The following is a 16,406-nucleotide window of genomic DNA, read 5'->3' on the forward strand; positions in this document are numbered from 1 at the left end:
TTTCACCATCTTGCTGAAGCACAGCTCCAAGGCCTACTTCTGAAGCATCTGTTTACAAGATGAATGGCTTGCTGAAGTCTGGGCTGTATAGAACTGAATGTGTGCATACTGCTTCCTTGAGCTCTCTGAATGCATGCTCACATTCTGTCCAACACACTTTGTCGGGGGCTGAACCCTTTGTGAGGTCATTCAGTGCAGTGGATCGCTCTGCAAAATAAAATATGAATTTTCTGCACCAGCCTACCAGACCCAGAAAACCTCTCACCTTCCTTTTTTGTCATCGGAACTGAGAAGGACTGGAAACCTGGACATACATCCCTGGCCACACAAAACTGCTGCTGATCCTATTCAGTGTTTTGAGAAAAGCCATATGACCTGCCCATGGAATTGAATGGCCTAAATCCGTAACTTTGTTTCTGAACTGTTGTGGGAGTGCTACCGCCTCACACTTCCTCTTTTTCCTGGTACAAGATGCCTCCTTTAATTAAGTAAACAATGTCTACAAGATCTTACCTGACCTTGACTAGCTCCCTCTACCTCTGTTACCTTCTCAAACCAGGGTTTTAGAGTAGGGTCGCTTCTTTGGAGTGCACCTAAATCTGAGGGAATGTCAAACTCAAGCTGGTTATTTGGCTTGGGAAACCATGGTGTACCGTTTTCCCCTGAGCCTTTGACCTTTTCCCTTTTCTGCTCTCTGTTTCCAGAGACTCCTCAAAAAAAAGAAAGAAAGAAAGAAAGAAAGAAAAAAAAAAGGGGGGGGGGGGGTAGCTCTTAGATCATTTTCTTTGCACTTTATGGTCTTGTGCCTACATGACAGGGTTTCAATGGTTCTGCTGTCATATCTAGAGGAAGTGAGCCTCTAGATTCATCACTTAGATTTTCCCCTGAATTCAAACTAGAATGTACAAGAGTTTCGAAGCAAAGCTTCTTCTTTACGCCCATAAATTAAAACAGGGACAATATAAGCTTTCTTTCCTACTGGCTCTGTGGCTGGTCTTGGAACTGCACACAAAAGAGATGGTTTTGATTTAAGGGCATGGCAAAATGTTGTGTATAATAATAATAATAATAATAATAATAATAAATTTTATTTATGAGCGCCTTTCAAGTCACCCAAGGACACTTTACAATAGGATAAAACACATAATAGAACAATGACAAAATAAGAACAATAAAACAAAAGCACAAGATAAAATTAACAAACAGTGGATTCACAGTGAATATGCAGATTTGAACAGATGGAGAGAACCATTGTTTCTTATTTCTGGGGGTAGAGCGTTCCACAGCCTGGGAGCAGAGCAGCTGAAAGCTCTGCTTCCCATGGTGGTGAGGCGGAAGGAAGGTACAGAAAGATGGATAGAAGAAGAAGATCGAAGTGAACGGGCAGAACAGGTAGTGCTTAACAGGTTAGAAAGGTAAGGAGGAGCGGGGTAATGAATGGCCTTGAAGGTGAGCAGAAGAAGTTTGAATATTATCTGGAATTTCACAGGGAGCCAGTGAAGTTCCTGAAGAACAGGGGGTGATGTACTGGTAGGAGGGGGTTCTGGTGATAATGCAAGCAGCAGAGTTCTGAACCAGTTGAAGCTTATGGAGGGATTTTTGGGGGAGACCATGCAGAAGAGAATTGCAGTAGTCAATTTGGGAGGCAACAACACTGAGGACAAGAATGGACGTAGACTGGGTGGAAAGAGAAGGAAGTAATCTGTTAATGTTGCGTAGATGGAAGTAGGCAGAACGGGTGAGATTATTGATGTGAGATTTATAGGAAAGTGAACTGTCTAGGATGACACCAAGGCTCTTAACCTGAGGAGAAGGGAAAACTGTGGAGTTATCGATGGTGAGTGAGAAATGGTTCGAATGGCCAAAGTTATGACAGTGATAACATTTAATATCCTGAACTGAAGACTTAAAAGATTTCTTAACATTGTGAGGTCTTTGGGAAGGGAGCTGCTAGGAACTAGAAGGATTTCTAGCCTGAACTTGACCAGAGTCCTCTTCACCCCCACTGGGCTTACTTGGTTTAGCATAGTGGGTCTCCCAGCTCAAGTAGGTGCTCTTGCTTCCCTTTCTGGTGGAAGTGAAAACCTCAATGAGGCTAGCTGCTTCCTTTGCCGTCTTTGGGTCACGCTCACATATCCAGATCTCCAGCTTTCTTCCACCTCTTGTCATTATTTTCTCACTGTAGCGTGAACGACACACTTCTGACACCACTTGTAACAATGAGGCACACCAAGACAAGTATAGTGGAACAAAGAATTTATTCATAGTATAGCTCACCTCACAAAACTGCATCCAATGACAGCTAGCAGCCTTAAATACTTTCAGCTGTCACAGGCTAAACCATTATTCCACTAACAGGTGAGTTCTCAAATCCCAACCTTTTACCACATTATACAATACATCAATTTCAATAAATAAATATATAAATACATTTACATTTTCACATTAATACATATTAATACATACATTATATCTTATTTAAAACACCAAAAAAGAAAAAACCCAAGCACAAAAGATTCCCCACACTCCCTTAACCCATGGCCTCTCCCGGACCCTTTAAATAGTGTCTGGACCCCCGGGACAACATTTGCCCAAACACCCTGAAGAGGACACAGGAAAGAAAGGTGAGTAATCACATCCCTTCTTTGCACCACGTTTACTGCTTAATTTTCACATTCACGTTAGTTTTCCTTACTGTTAAACCTTATTTTCTCTCAATCACAATTTCTTTCTCCTCACAGACAACCACCACATTTCTTGATGAGGAGCAGCTGTGCAGGACCTGGAACAAAGGCGATCAACTGATTTTAAATTACACAATAAATATTCAATAAATAATTAAACTTCCTGTGTGCAAATGTTCTTCATGTGCAAAATCTATATTTAAAGTGCAATGCTAAATAAAGTGCTAGATAAGGTGTTTTTAATAAAGTAAAAGGTCCTAAAATGCAATACAAATTATAATATAAATAAGGGAGTCCTCTTCTTTACAATCTCCGAGGAAAAAAAAACTAGTTTCAAAATACATGAAAAGCTGAAAGGTGTGTTTTGTTGCCTTAACCACAGTGATTTTAGCCCAGTACGTTCAGAACTGGATGATTCGTCTCATGAGTCATGAGACACTGCTCTCCCCTACGTACGCTTTCTTTATAGAGAAAAATTATCATATCTGTTTCGCCAATATTGTCCCCGTGTTTACTTGGTATTTGATCGATATCACAGTTTGCAGAATCGCACGGCGCTAAACACAGGGCGGCGATCTGCAGCAGCCGGCAGCGCCTCTGCGGTGCGTTGGATTGTGGGTATCTTGTTTCCTGATAGACTCTGACAGTCGGTCAGCTGTTGAGGGAAAACTTTTTTCTTTTTGGTAAAGTTTCCTATCTTTATTTTTTTTTGCTGTAGTTAGATGTTGGATCCCCCTGGAACAGCCTTCCCCGCGCGCGAATTTCACGTGTCATCGAGCACCGTCCTGTAGCTCATACCAGTTTGTAACGATATATTCATAACAAAAATTACTTCGCAATGAGCCTGAACGAGCACTCAATGCAGGCTCTGTCCTGGAGAAAACTCTACTTGAGCCGAGCCAAACTGAAAGCAACCAGTCGCACTTCGGCTCTCTTGTCGGGCTTCGCAATGGTAAGTTACATTTTAATTTGACGCTGCAGATAGTTTACGTGAGGCACAATTTATTTATTTAGTTTTGAAGGACCGTGACCGTGTTACAGGCCTAATGACAGCTACGGTGCACTGATACTTAGCATAAATGACCGTTTTGTTTACTGGAAGTCTACGGGTTACTAGTGTAGGCTTGTTAAAGTCATATTTGGCTTCCATTGCACGTCCCACATTGCGGGACTGTAATACCTGCGCACTGAGAGCAAAACTTCGTGGAAATTTAGTGGGGGCTCGCCTGCGCCACCCCTAAAAGTCCAGGTTTATCTTCCGCTTTAATAAGTAGTCCGCGGAGGAGCGTTGAAATACATAAGAAACAAACAAAAACAAAAAAAACACATGAAAAGTTTTGAAAATAATAGCCTATAGTGCCACCAAATGTTTGTTTTTAATTTAACGACATGCAGTTACAATGAATCAACAAATGTTTTTTGTAAAACTAAAAGCCTAACACATAGGAGCTTCCTTCCCCCTTCCTGATGCAAAAATTATGATGTACAGTGACTCTTGGCCAGGGATGCATCTGCAGTAAGAAGCTCCACAGGTATTCAAAAATACCAGAACACTTGTAAACAGTTCTGTTTATAAAATATACCTGTACACACAAGATACTCTTGGGTGGCCTGGGATTCTTTTGTGAAAAGCAGTACTATATTTATAGTGGTTGTATATATAACAGCCGTAGCAAATGTGCTACTGATGTCGAGTAAGTTTAAGCTATGCAGCATAAAGGATTGCATACACAGCTCTCTGTCTGTCTCTCTGTCTCAATATTAGGTTTGACAGAATAGACTTTTAGTGGGGTATTCACCTTGTTTCCGGTTATTTGTGCAAACTGTGACACTCTGGTTTAATTCCAGCACTTCCTAATTTGTTACAAACATTTTTCTCTCAGGTCAAGAATTCTGATTCCTCTTAGTAGTCAGCTACTATCTCTTTTTCACCTAACGGAGCTGTTTCCTTTTTGATATTCTCAGGTTGCCATGGTGGAGGTACAGCTGGAGCGGGATTACGAGTACCCTCCAGGGCTGCTGATAGCCTTCAGCGCCTGTACCACCGTTCTGGTTGCAGTGCACCTCTTTGCCCTCATGATCAGCACCTGCATCCTGCCCAACCTGGAGGCTGTCAGCAATGTTCACAACCTCAACTCTGTCAACGAATCTCCCCATGAGCGCATGCACCGCCACATAGAACTGGCCTGGGCTTTCTCCACAGTTATCGGTACCCTCCTCTTCCTGACGGAGGTGGTGCTCTTGTGCTGGGTGAAGTTCTTACCCCTCAAAAGCAACGCAGATGAGAAAAATGACACCATAAGTCCTGGCGTGGCTGCGGCCATAGCTTCCACCTGCATCATGGTGCCATTTGGACTTGTTTTTATCATGTTCGCTGTCCACTTTTACCGCACGCTCGTCAGTCATAAAACAGACAGACAGATCAGAGAGCTGGAGCAGGTCATTCGGCTCCAGAACCAGCTGGAGCACAGGGCTGAGAACGACGACCTGAAGGCCGCTGTCCATTTTCCCTGAGTACACGCAGACAACAGCAGGGACTTTCAGCAAAACCAGAGTAGAACCTCTATTTTTACTTTATCCAGATGCTTGTTTTTAGAAAACTTCTTCTACTGTACATTTCTTTGATACTGCATGCTGACTAAATTATCCAGTAATTTTACTCTTTGTAGTTTCTTTGTAAATGCTTGGCTCTCAGCTGAAAACATCATCATCAGTATCAACATAAGTTAGTCTATGGTAGCCTTAAAGGACGACCTTTTAGGCTACCATAGATTAACACTAATAGAATAGGACTTTCTAAAGATCTTCACATGAGCATTTCAATGCGTTGGAATGATCCCCTAACGTGTTTAGCTTTTTACATCAAATACTGAGTTCATGTGAGAAAAATATAGAAACTAAGTTCTCTTAAGTTATAACAGCAGCAGAAAACTGTTGATTGGAGTAAGATGGGCTAAAAACAAGGAAGTTTGTAATATGACTCAACATGTTCAGGAATTTGTTTCAATTTTTACTGAAAAGAAATCTGGGAACTCTGTTGTTACCCAGTTCTAAAATTTTATCAGTTTCCTGTTTGTATTGTACTAAATTGATCTGAGCAGCACACTCGGGTTCTTTTTGCTCTCTGCGTATACTGTAAAACTCCAGCCTACTGTTGCATTTACCTACAGGTTTTCTGGTTCTTGACTGACTGACCTTATGCCACTATCATGTTTACCAAATTAGGCTTTCTGTAGAAATATCTCCAAGCCAAACCTTAGTGGCTTTTTTAGTTTGCCACTCTTACATATACTTTTGAGTCAAACGTTTCTTACTTTTTAATTTAAAAGTTGCTGTTTTCATAATCCTTGGGAGCTCTGTAAGTCTTTGATAAAGAAGAGTACTATATAAACCAACAGTATTTGTGTGCAATCTGATGGAAAAGAACATGTGTCAGTGTGTGCTTTTAACCAGTCTGCGTTCAGGAGTGTGTTACTGCGGTATGGATATTTGAGTAGAAATAAATGTGTTATCCCTTTGTAACATGGATATTTTCTTCATGTTAAATGACTCTTGCAATATACTGTAAAATCCACAGGTGGCCACTGGTTTCAAAAAAGTGTTTTTGAATGTGTTATTACAATGTTACGTTGCATGAAAATATTGAGTGTTTGTTCTTGTGTTAGCTTTTAGCATTGAGCATGTTCACCCTGTTTGGGTCATAGATGTATTTAAGTGCGCTATGTACTGTACTGCTTTATTGTTTTACACGGGTTTGGTCACTTTCTTTGTAGTTTTTACTGTAATATTGATATGTAGAATAGTGTCACAACAGAAATGTAATTTCAGGACATTGTACACGTAATATCTTCTTTCACAACATGATTTAAAATATTGGAGGAAACTTTTTTTTCCCTCTTTGGGAAAAATTATGTTTTTGTTTTTGTTTTTAATTTACTGGCGCTTGTAATGCTGTGTTTCTATCAATGTAAAACTGTTTTATTGTTAACTTGCAATCTGTGGACATGGTTTATACTGAGTCATGGGACTGCAGTAACTGTAGACCACATTTGCATTCAAATTGTCCTGACTGGGTGATAAAATCTGTGTGACACGTAGCAGAAACCAAAGACTGTTGGGAATAGTTCACAGACAGTTCAGTAAAATGGTGTTGATGTTTTTCTTTGCTTAAGTTGAATTTGCTGTTTTTGTTGTTGTTGTTTTATCGGGAGTTAAGTGAAGTCTGTTTTATTTCGGTAAATGGTGCACACTCCCTCCGTGAAACATGTAAGATGGGAATTACCACTTGTGCCTTCTTTAAAAACACAGCAATGCAGGTGAAGGTGGTCACTGTGGTTAATTTTTCCGCATTATATATATATGTGTGTGTGTGTGTGTGTAAACTGCTTTTGTCAGTGTACAACTTTGAAGTGAACATAGTAACTTTTGCTTATGCGTGCCGTTAACAGCTCATGAAAAAGCTTGAAGCTTCATGAAGTGTTGAGAATTATCAGGATGTTGGTTTTGGGTTTTTTTTGCCAGTTTGCAAAATAAAAAAAAAGATTTGTTCTCATTATTTTTTTAATTGTGTGTTCAGTGTTGTCTGTGTAGCCATGTGGATGTATAAAACAGGAATACATGAGGAAACATTGTAATCTGTCAAAATTACAAAATCTAATGGGAAACCACACAGGAAATGTCCAAAAATGGAGGACGAGTGGAGCTTACAGTGCTGAAGCCAAGACAGAGAAATCCCCCCCCACCTGTCTTGCTGACTTTTGTCTGCATTCTTTGAGACCATTAGCACTTTGTTGCTTTTCTGCTGAAGTTGTGCATGGTTTCATAGTTGGCAGAGCTCTCTAAGTGCAGCGCAGGCTTGGTTCTTCCTCTCTCCATTTTCCCACTCAAGAGTTTTATTCCCACAAGTGACCTGTGAATCATAAAAATGGGTTACCTGATACTATAGTTACAAACTAATAATATTAACTAGCAACAGTAATAGTAGCCGCTGTTAAGGTAATGTGCTTTTCAATCTGACCTTTATCTTGGATTTGTGCAGGTGTACTTTGCAACTGACATGTATTTTGGTCTCCCCATTTAAGAAGTGCCACAACACAAGACGGCACAAATAAAAATGGCAAACCATAAAGACATCACTTATAAATACCTTATAAATGCTTGGTTTAGAAGGTGATGTGTAAGTTAAGGATAACACCTTAATCCCATAAGAGTATCAATATTATTATTTTATTATTTTGTTGGCTGTTATTATTTAGTATTTATTCCAACTTTGAGATGAAAGTAATGAAAATGCTGCAATTATGTAATCAACGGTGCAGTAGGCTATCTTACCTGACTCTGTAAAACAAAAAAGCAAACAAAAAAACAAAGGCTGATCCTGCACTGCATATAATGTAGACATTATCCAGAGACAATGACCAGGAAATACATGTTTTTATATTAATACCTGCACATGTCACTTCATTTTAAATAAAAAGGTGTATCCTTTGTTTAATTTTTTTCATTTTTACCGTACTGATCCATGTACTGTATAATATCAAACATAGCAGCTGCCTTTTATTTTATTGCAGGCTACCAGCATGTGGCCATAACCTATGTTTAGTATGTAAATTGTATTTTACTCAGTCACAAGCTTAACACAAATATTCGACCAGTCTTTGGATTATTAATGTCTAATAAAGGTCCCAAAGGTGCCTATATATACACCTCACCTGTTAACCCACCTTAGGTGTTCTTCCGCCTTGTTCAGGATCTATTTTTTTCCTCTCCGTCGACTGGCGGATGGATCATTATCCAACCTTAGCGACGATCCGTGAAAACACAGAAAAATAAATCCCAGCTGTTTTTCCACAATGTTGCTCCTTCAAAGGATACAACTTTGGCACAGGTAAGCAAGATTTAAAGAAACAAATCTTTTGTGAGACTAACCTTTGAGTATTTCTGTGTTTCCTACCACCACCTGTTATCTTTTTTCCCGAGGATAAGGTTACAGGTGATGCTCTCCATCACCTGTTGGGGTGTGTTAACCTCTCGCGGAGCAGCAATGTAGCTAGCTGACAGTGTGGCACAAAACGAGCAAACTGGAAGTAACTGTTGTTGTTTGTTTGGGTTTTTTTTAAGGTTTTGACGAATGTAATGGAAAGCGAAAAACAAAGTACTGAGAGCGAGAGACAGCCTCTACACTGGAGAAGTTTCAAGCTGGTTATAGATCCTGCGCTGACGAACGGGCTGTACAAAGTGTACCGTTATGATGGACAATACTTTAACCTGCCGGTGAGCACCTGTCCGCCTCTCCACATAGGTGATGTCAGCACATGTATTATATCTATTATAATAATAATGATAACGAGGGTCTTCTCTGCCAGGTTGAGGACCTAGGTCTACTTCCTGTGATCACAGTCAGGGATCCGCGCATCTGCCGCCTGTGGAGCAGGTGTATCAAGACTGACTTCGTGGTTCCCAAATTTAAGGTAACTGTTAAAACGACTGTAATAATACAGACATCCTATTTTAAGTAATCGTGCTTTAAAAACAACTAATAGCCCATTTCTTGTTTTCCCGTGTGTCTCCAGATTGATGAGTGGTACGTGGCTCCCGTTCCTCCAAAAGAAGTGACATTTTCTAAGCTCAACGACAACGTGAATGAGACTTTCTTGACTGATATGTGCAAAAAATATGGGAACATGGAAGAAGTGGAGATATTTTACAATCCCCCAAACAAGAAGCATTTAGGTATCGCAAAGGTCACATTTGATACAGTAAGGGCTGCAAGAGACGCTGTCCAGCACCTGCATGAGACATCAGTGATGGGAAATATTATTCATGTGGAACTTGATCCAAAGGGTAAACTTTACTTTTTCTCTGTGTGTGTGCTGAGGTGTAAATGTAAGTGTTGAATATGCTGATTAACTAGAATGTGCTCCTCCTCAGGGGAAAATAGAGCTCGATATCTCCAGCTCTTGTTAAGTGGGCTGTATACGCCTTGGACGTTGCCGGTGGGCAGCAGCGAACGGGCTCTTCAGGGCTTAGTTGACAGTTTGCTGGTGAACATTTAAATTTATTAAAAGCTGCTCATAATGATTTGACCCATGAAAAGATTTTATCTTTAATATTTGTATTACAGCTGTTAAATATGAATGTATTTGTTAATTGTTTTCCCCTTTTTTTACTTCATTATCAACATCTTGCAGGGAAGCTCGGCCACACAGCAGCTGGGAAATGTCTGCAGCCCCACCAGCATTGCTACGCCCCTCTCTCTGGACACAGCCTACTCCAGTATTTGTCAAGACACACCTTGCAGCTTTGGGCTTACACCACGTTCTCAGGGAACCCCCCGGACTCCCTGCTTGCCTGCGACTCCTCTCTCCTCCCACGACTCTTGCTATTCCAGTCTTCAGGCGACTCCCGTCCTCCAAGGGGAACCCTCCGCCTATAGTGTTCACAAACCTTTAAGACAAGAGCTTTGCCGTCGTAGACGACAGCACAGGGGACTTAGCCACGTCTCAAATGTTAGCATCATTCTGAAGCAGTTCCAGCCACAGCCACCACATCCCCTCTTAACCAAAACACAAACTAGCAGCCAGCAGCTTGCATTGTGGAGTCCCAGTGCACAAACCTCTTCTAACAATAGTGACGAGGCTCCCTTTAGTCTCACCTCCCCTTTTCAGGAGACTGAAGATGTGGTTAACACAAGTTATGCATCTTCACCTCTGAATGGCAACTCTCGCGACATCCTGACTGTTGATCTCTCAGCTGACCTGCAAACTAGAACAGCTTCTCCATTTGATAACCACCAGCCAGAGGCAGCTGTTTCAAGTCTAGACTCCCGAATTGAAAGTTTGCTGATAAACAGCCAGATCACTGACCCCTTATGCTTTCATGGAAAGACCTCTGAGACCGATCCATCCTCTCAAGAGAGCCCGGCTTCACCTGGCTCACCTCTTAAGGTCTCTTCCTCGGATGACTCACAGTTTTGTACCCCACTGTCTTGTGAATCCCCCACAAGTGGCCACCAGTACTCCCACAATGATTCTGTGGATGAAAATGAGGAGGACGAAACTACTCGAGCTGTTTCATTTCTTACAAGAAGTTCCCAGTCTCCCTGTCCGTCTGATGTTGCTTATTCAGAAAACTTAACACACATAAACAATGAAGAAGATCCAGAGAGGGTCCAGCCATCGTCAGGCCCAAAGGTAATCTATCTGGATATATTGCAGTGATAATAAAGGTAGAATTTACCCTATTGTTACTATGTAAAAATGTTAATGGTGTGATATTAATCAGCCACTCAAATTATTATTGTTTCTGTCTTATTCAGGAACACTGTGCAGCACATCAGGAGAAGAAGTCCTCAAATAACAGACAGTTTGAAGCTGTGACACCAGCAGAAGACCTCTCTCTGCCCGATCCTCCATCCGGTTGTTCTTCCAGTTCCACCACTCAGCAACTTACCCTGAAAGCTCTCCCAACTGTTACAGCTGGATTCCCCCAACCCTCAGTACCCCCTTTCCTTTTCCCCATTCCTCGATTTCCCCCCTCTCTTCCACCTGTTCCACCTCGCCTGCCAGATGGCACCATCCCGATCCCTCCTCCAGGATGGATGCCACCTCTGGGCCACAAAGCTGCCATCCACATTCCTCCTCCCCCCATTCCACCTCGTACTCCAATTCCTCCTCCACCAACTTTCCTGAGACCCCCTCCACCTTTGATAGCGCCACCCTCTGTTCCACCTCCTGTGCACATGTTCCCTTTACCCATACAGCCACGGTGTCCTTTGGATAAGGGGAATCCTCCAAGGCATGGCGGTCCACCGTTGCCATTCCCTCCTCCTCCTCCTCCACCTCTCTGGCCTGCACCTCCTTTTCCAAGGTTTAACCCCTTTGTGCCACCACCACTCTACCCACCTGTGCAGGCAAATCCCCACAAGATCACGACAGAAAAAGTTTTAGATATCCTCATGGATGAACTGAAGTCAATCATAAAGAAGGACATTACACGTAGAATGATTGAAGGGGTCGCTTTCAAGGCATTTGAAGACTGGTGGGAGTGTCAGGAGAAGAAGGCAAAGGTAAAACCTTTTTCACATATTTTATTGTCTCTTATAGTGGGCACATTAACAAAACATTTTGCATGTCTTTTAATGGGAGTAGTTGTTTGGAGCCAGTGGGTCTTATAACTCAGTTGATTCATTTAAGATACAAGAGTCTCCTCTGAAATGTGGAGCGGCAAGAGTGGAAGACAGGAACAAATTCCTAAATCCCCTCAGTAACATTGGTGGGCAGAGCAGAAAACCACCACTGCCATCCTTCAAGGTAATCTGTTTTGGAGAGATTTTTGAAACACAGCTGGTTTTGACTGCCAAGTGATGCCTAAATAAAGAAATTTCCACGCAGGTAAAAAGGAAAAGATCAGACGAGACAGGAAATGACTCCGGTTCTGCTCTCAATCATTCTGGTCAGTGCGATTAATTCAAATTTCAGTGTGTATTAACTTTCTGTGCCAGACTGTCGCTTTAACTGATTCTAACTTGTTGCATTAGAGGTGAAGAAAGGGGACGACATAGTGAGAGCGGCGTCTGAGAGAGGCAAACGCAGACACGCAAGACCACTGGATCTGGACAGTGATGATGATGATGATGGTGATGCTGGGGAAGAAGATAAGATACTTCAAGATGAAGAAGCGATACCAGACAAAGTGAAGGCTTTTGTGCTGGATGAGGATGAGCCGCACATCCTGGTAAATGAAGAGACAGAAAAGAAAAAAGAAATAGCAAATAAGAAATTGAGAAAAATGCCGTGAGGTCAATATTTTAGTCTGGTGCCTTTACTTTTTCAGTTGTTAGTCTTAAAATTAAAATTTTAACTAAAAAGTTTAAACTTCTGGAGACAGCATTACATAACTGGTGCTCTGATTAGTCTGACAGAGATGCTCATGGTGATGACGAAGAAGATGATGATGGCAGTAATCATACTGCGGAAGAAAATAGTCCGATGGAGGATCGATGTGACGGAGAGCAGTGCTTAGACAGCGGTATGTTAAAATCTCATACAACACTGAACACTCATTAAAAATCACATATCTTAACATTGAACAGTGTGGCTTCTTTTTCAAATGTAGAGGTTTTTTCAGAGGATAGTGAGCACACGTCGGACTGCGAAACTTCAGATTCGCTCTCCTCGGTGGGCTTTGAGGACACGTTGTCTGACCTTACCACTGAAGGTGAAGACGCCGAGGAGGACAGCGAGGACGCCGGGAGTGAAGAGTGTATAGTTATATCATCAGATGAGGACTCAGTGGAGCACGAGCCCCCTCTTACCCCCTCAGCCCCACTGACCCCTGGTGCTCAGCTGGATCTGGACCAGCAGGGCTGGTCAGAACTGTTCCCAAGGCAGGAAACGGAGGAGGACCAGTACACATCGTGCCACGAAGACAACTGCGACTTCGATGCTATGATGGAGCTCCATACCAGCGACCCCCAGGACCTGCTGCCCCCATCACCTCTAGGACTATCAGGTTACATGTCCTTGTAAAGCAATAGATCTGTTAAGTTAGTGTCATCAGGTTAATCAAAAGTGGTTTAATTGTCACTCATGTAAAAATATCTTGTAATACTCCCTGAATTTCCAGTGTGCTACAAATTAACAGAACTACACAAGAGTAAGTTGTGTATCAGGTTTTCAAATAATTATGTATGAAAATTCCTTGTTAATCTGTATAGCAGTGGAGCCATGCCTTGATATGGAGATGGAAAGCCCTGATTGGACAGTGGAGTCTCCAGAGAACATAAAAAGCCTGAGGCCTCCCACTCCTACTGGCCGTTTGGTGGACAGTGACCCTGACATCCTTTTAAAAAGCAGACCATCATCTCCTGCTGCAGAGGAGGAGGAACGACCACCAACACCAGGCAAGGGAATAGTGGCAGGACTGGAAAGTGAGAATTCAGAGGAAGTCCTCTCCCCAGCAAGCGATGGACTCGCTCAGCCTCCCTCTGATCTCCTCATGGCATCATACCCATTATGCCAGGAGATGCCTAAGACTCCTGGCAGAGATGAAAGAGGTATGTGGACTCATTGTAGCTCAGGCAGAGCTCCTGCAACACCTGGAAGAGGGACCGCAGATTTAGAATTTAGCACAGTGAGCCCGCCCCTTAGCAGCCCACCACTTATCCCACTCTTGCCCAGCAGTCCATACATCACAGCCCCAAAGACTCCAGGAAGAGACATTATCCTGCCCAGAAGATCAATAGTCCACAAAAGGAAATCCAAGGTGGCGGCAACGTCAGTGCCTCTGTCATGTAATAATATTTTCAGAGTTTCCCCCATCACAGTGTCCTCGCCATTCAGCGTCTCTGACTCTTCATGTGACAGCGTTGATGGAAGGGATGTCCAGATCCGTTCAGGTGTGAGAGCAAAGCCTCTACAGGGACTGGAGAACATGCCTGAGCTGTTGGACAAAGAGAAAATCTTACTGAGGCTAAACCGATGGAGGAGGCTGAAGAAGAGAAGGCGGGCCCGTCACTGGGAGAGATCACTTAAAAGAATCAGTCCGTTGTTCTCTCAACGTCGTCCTCACAGGTGGCGTTCACCCTACGAAGAGAGGAAAATCCTTCATAGCATTTGGAAGGACGGCTTGGATGAAGAAGATGTAAGGTTTCTGCAGTGCACCTATGAAAGGCTGCAGGTGCAGGATAATGGCTGTGGGTGGCTCAGTGACACCCTCTGGATGCCTCATCCTCATATCCTTACAGACAGTGTTTTATGTTGAAATGATTCTTTATATTGTGGGAAACAGTTAAGTTGTTTTTAAGTCATACTTAGAATGTTTTTTTGTTTTGTTTTTTCTGATGAAGCTGCTCTTTGCATATTACTCTGCTGTTCACATCCTTAACTGCTGCTCACTGACTAAGGTCCTTACAGAGAAGAATGAGGAGCACAGATCCTGGCAGCCGCACCACAGAACAGGCTCTGCTCGAAGTGAAGGTTTTTACAAAATCAGCAGGAAGGATAAAATGAGGTATCTGCACAACACGCGGCTGGCTGCGGAGCTTCCGTCTACAAGCGCTCAGGTATTAAAGGAGGACAGAAGGTGAGGATTTCTGTGTCCAGTTTAATATTTATCTATTTAATGTTGAGACATTTTTCATCAGGGAACGTGCATTCCAGCCCAGCAACCCACTTCACTGCGAGCTGGGTCTGACTTCAGGTGTGAACAGCGCCGGCTGCTGTCCTCTTTCAGCTGTGACAGTGACCTGGTCAAGTTCAACCAACTCAAGGTTAGCAGGAAGTTAGTGACAATCAGCAGACTACTGTAAAAGCCCAGTTTGAAAGAAGTCTACAGTGGAGTCTAAAACTGAGTTTACCGTTAGGTTTTTATTTGGGCAGACAAGAAATCAGAACATTAGTTCTGCACTCTAAAAAAAGAAAGAAATAATTTCACACTTATTCTATGTTTTTTAACTTTGTTAAGTCTTGAGCCACTTCTCCTTTCTTTATATTTTGCTGGGAATATGGGAAATAGGTGCAGAGATTTATTGAAACATATGCAAACATATATGGAAAGATGAGCACACTGAAAAACAGGATCAACTGAATCTTTTAGGTCCCGTGTCAGGTTCTTGTTGGATTTTTTCCTGTTTCTTCTTTCATCAGTTTTAAATAGTTTAACTTTAAATAAGGTGCAGCTTCTTCTTTTGCACTCTACTGATGGCTGTAGAACCGATGGCAACAAAGTGCCTAAAATACAATTTAAACCAAACAAATAAAAAAAATCCTCTGAAAATGGTCAAGCACAAGGATTGTACTGAAAGTGACTGAAAAACCAGCCAGTATCCAAATAAAAAATTGACTTTACTATTCATTAGCTTTCAAATTCACAAAGCAAAATATAGAGTAATGAGGGTGACTCGAGATTTTTGCACAGCACTGTCTCATTTGAGCGACAGTCCAAACCCGTGCTATATCGTCTGTCAGTTCCGAAGGAAGAGGATTCGTTTCAGCAGGAGTTACATCCACGAGTGGGGCCTGTTTGCCATGGAGCCTATTGCTGCAGACGAGATGGTGATTGAGTATGTGGGCCAAATCATCCGACAGGTAATTCTGATGCAAACTAACATGCACTTTTAAACAAACCCCTTTTCCCCTGATTGTTTCTCTAAATTAGTCCACCGGTCCACTGGGGGCCTCGGGTCGTGCTGGGTGGTTTCCATCCATGCGTGTAGAGTAACTGTGATAAACAACCCTCGCATAGATGGAAAGCCACATCTGTTTTCTTTCTCCTCAGGTCATTGCTGACATGAGGGAGCAGAGATACGAGGAAGAGGGCATTGGAAGCAGCTATTTGTTTCGGGTGGATCAGGACACCATCATTGATGCTACCAAATGTGGGAACTTAGCCAGGTTTATCAACCACAGCTGCAATGTGAGTAAAAACCAGCGGTGCTGTGGTTAGAGATGAAAGTGATTCCACATAAAGTATTCCCATTAAAAGGTTTGTGGGGTTTATTTATTTATTTTTGTCTTACAGCCTAACTGCTACGCAAAGATCATCACAGTGGAGTCTCAGAAGAAGATAGTCATATACTCCCGCCAGCCTATAAACATCAATGAAGAGATTACATATGACTACAAGTTTCCTATTGAGGAAACAAAGATCCCTTGTTTGTGTGGGGCAGACGGCTGCAGAGGCTCCTTGAACTAATCACCTGTTAAGTGGCCTGATTAGGTA

At 42.4% G+C, this 16,406-nt stretch overlaps 2 protein-coding genes across 2 annotated transcripts; both read left to right on the forward strand.

Moving 5' to 3' along the window:
* Window positions 1–3,201: 3,201 nt before the first annotated feature.
* On the forward strand, window positions 3,202–7,239 carry LOC309718447 (calcium release-activated calcium channel protein 1-like). Its single transcript, XM_082553682.1, has 2 exons — window positions 3,202–3,636; window positions 4,650–7,239. The coding sequence occupies exons 1-2, from the start codon at window positions 3,523–3,525 to the stop codon at window positions 5,196–5,198; spliced, it is 663 nt and encodes a 220-aa protein (XP_082409808.1). The 5' UTR covers window positions 3,202–3,522; the 3' UTR covers window positions 5,199–7,239.
* Window positions 7,240–8,472: 1,233 nt separating this feature from the next.
* LOC309718530 (histone-lysine N-methyltransferase SETD1B-A-like) lies at window positions 8,473–16,403 on the forward strand. Its single transcript, XM_082553874.1, has 18 exons — window positions 8,473–8,571; window positions 8,805–8,957; window positions 9,050–9,154; window positions 9,257–9,527; window positions 9,615–9,727; window positions 9,875–10,876; window positions 11,002–11,751; window positions 11,879–11,995; window positions 12,077–12,137; window positions 12,223–12,419; window positions 12,599–12,713; window positions 12,801–13,196; window positions 13,402–14,433; window positions 14,582–14,748; window positions 14,830–14,955; window positions 15,653–15,772; window positions 15,963–16,100; window positions 16,206–16,403. Exons 2-18 carry the CDS (start codon window positions 8,820–8,822, stop codon window positions 16,377–16,379), a joined length of 5,022 nt encoding a protein of 1,673 aa, XP_082410000.1. The 5' UTR covers window positions 8,473–8,571; window positions 8,805–8,819; the 3' UTR covers window positions 16,380–16,403.
* Window positions 16,404–16,406: the final 3 nt, after the last annotated feature.

Source organism: Aulonocara stuartgranti (assembly GCF_965226115.1).
Source record: "Aulonocara stuartgranti genome assembly, chromosome: 12".
Lineage (NCBI taxonomy): Eukaryota > Metazoa > Chordata > Actinopteri > Cichliformes > Cichlidae > Aulonocara > Aulonocara stuartgranti.

What these genes read in the sequence shown, in the direction of transcription:
- LOC309718447 (XM_082553682.1), top strand. Translation starts at nt 3,523, where the DNA reads ATGAGCCTGAACGAGCACTCAATGCAGGCTCTGTCCTGGAGAAAACTC. An exon ending in TCTTGTCGGGCTTCGCAATG is followed by an intron (nt 3,637 to 4,649) that starts GTAAGTTACATT and finishes TGATATTCTCAG; the next exon opens with GTTGCCATGGTGGAGGTACA.
- LOC309718530 (XM_082553874.1), top strand. Translation starts at nt 8,820, where the DNA reads ATGGAAAGCGAAAAACAAAGTACTGAGAGCGAGAGACAGCCTCTACAC. An exon ending in CACCACTGCCATCCTTCAAG is followed by an intron (nt 11,996 to 12,076) that starts GTAATCTGTTTT and finishes ATTTCCACGCAG; the next exon opens with GTAAAAAGGAAAAGATCAGA. An exon ending in TCCTCATATCCTTACAGACA is followed by an intron (nt 14,434 to 14,581) that starts GTGTTTTATGTT and finishes ACTGCTGCTCAC; the next exon opens with TGACTAAGGTCCTTACAGAG.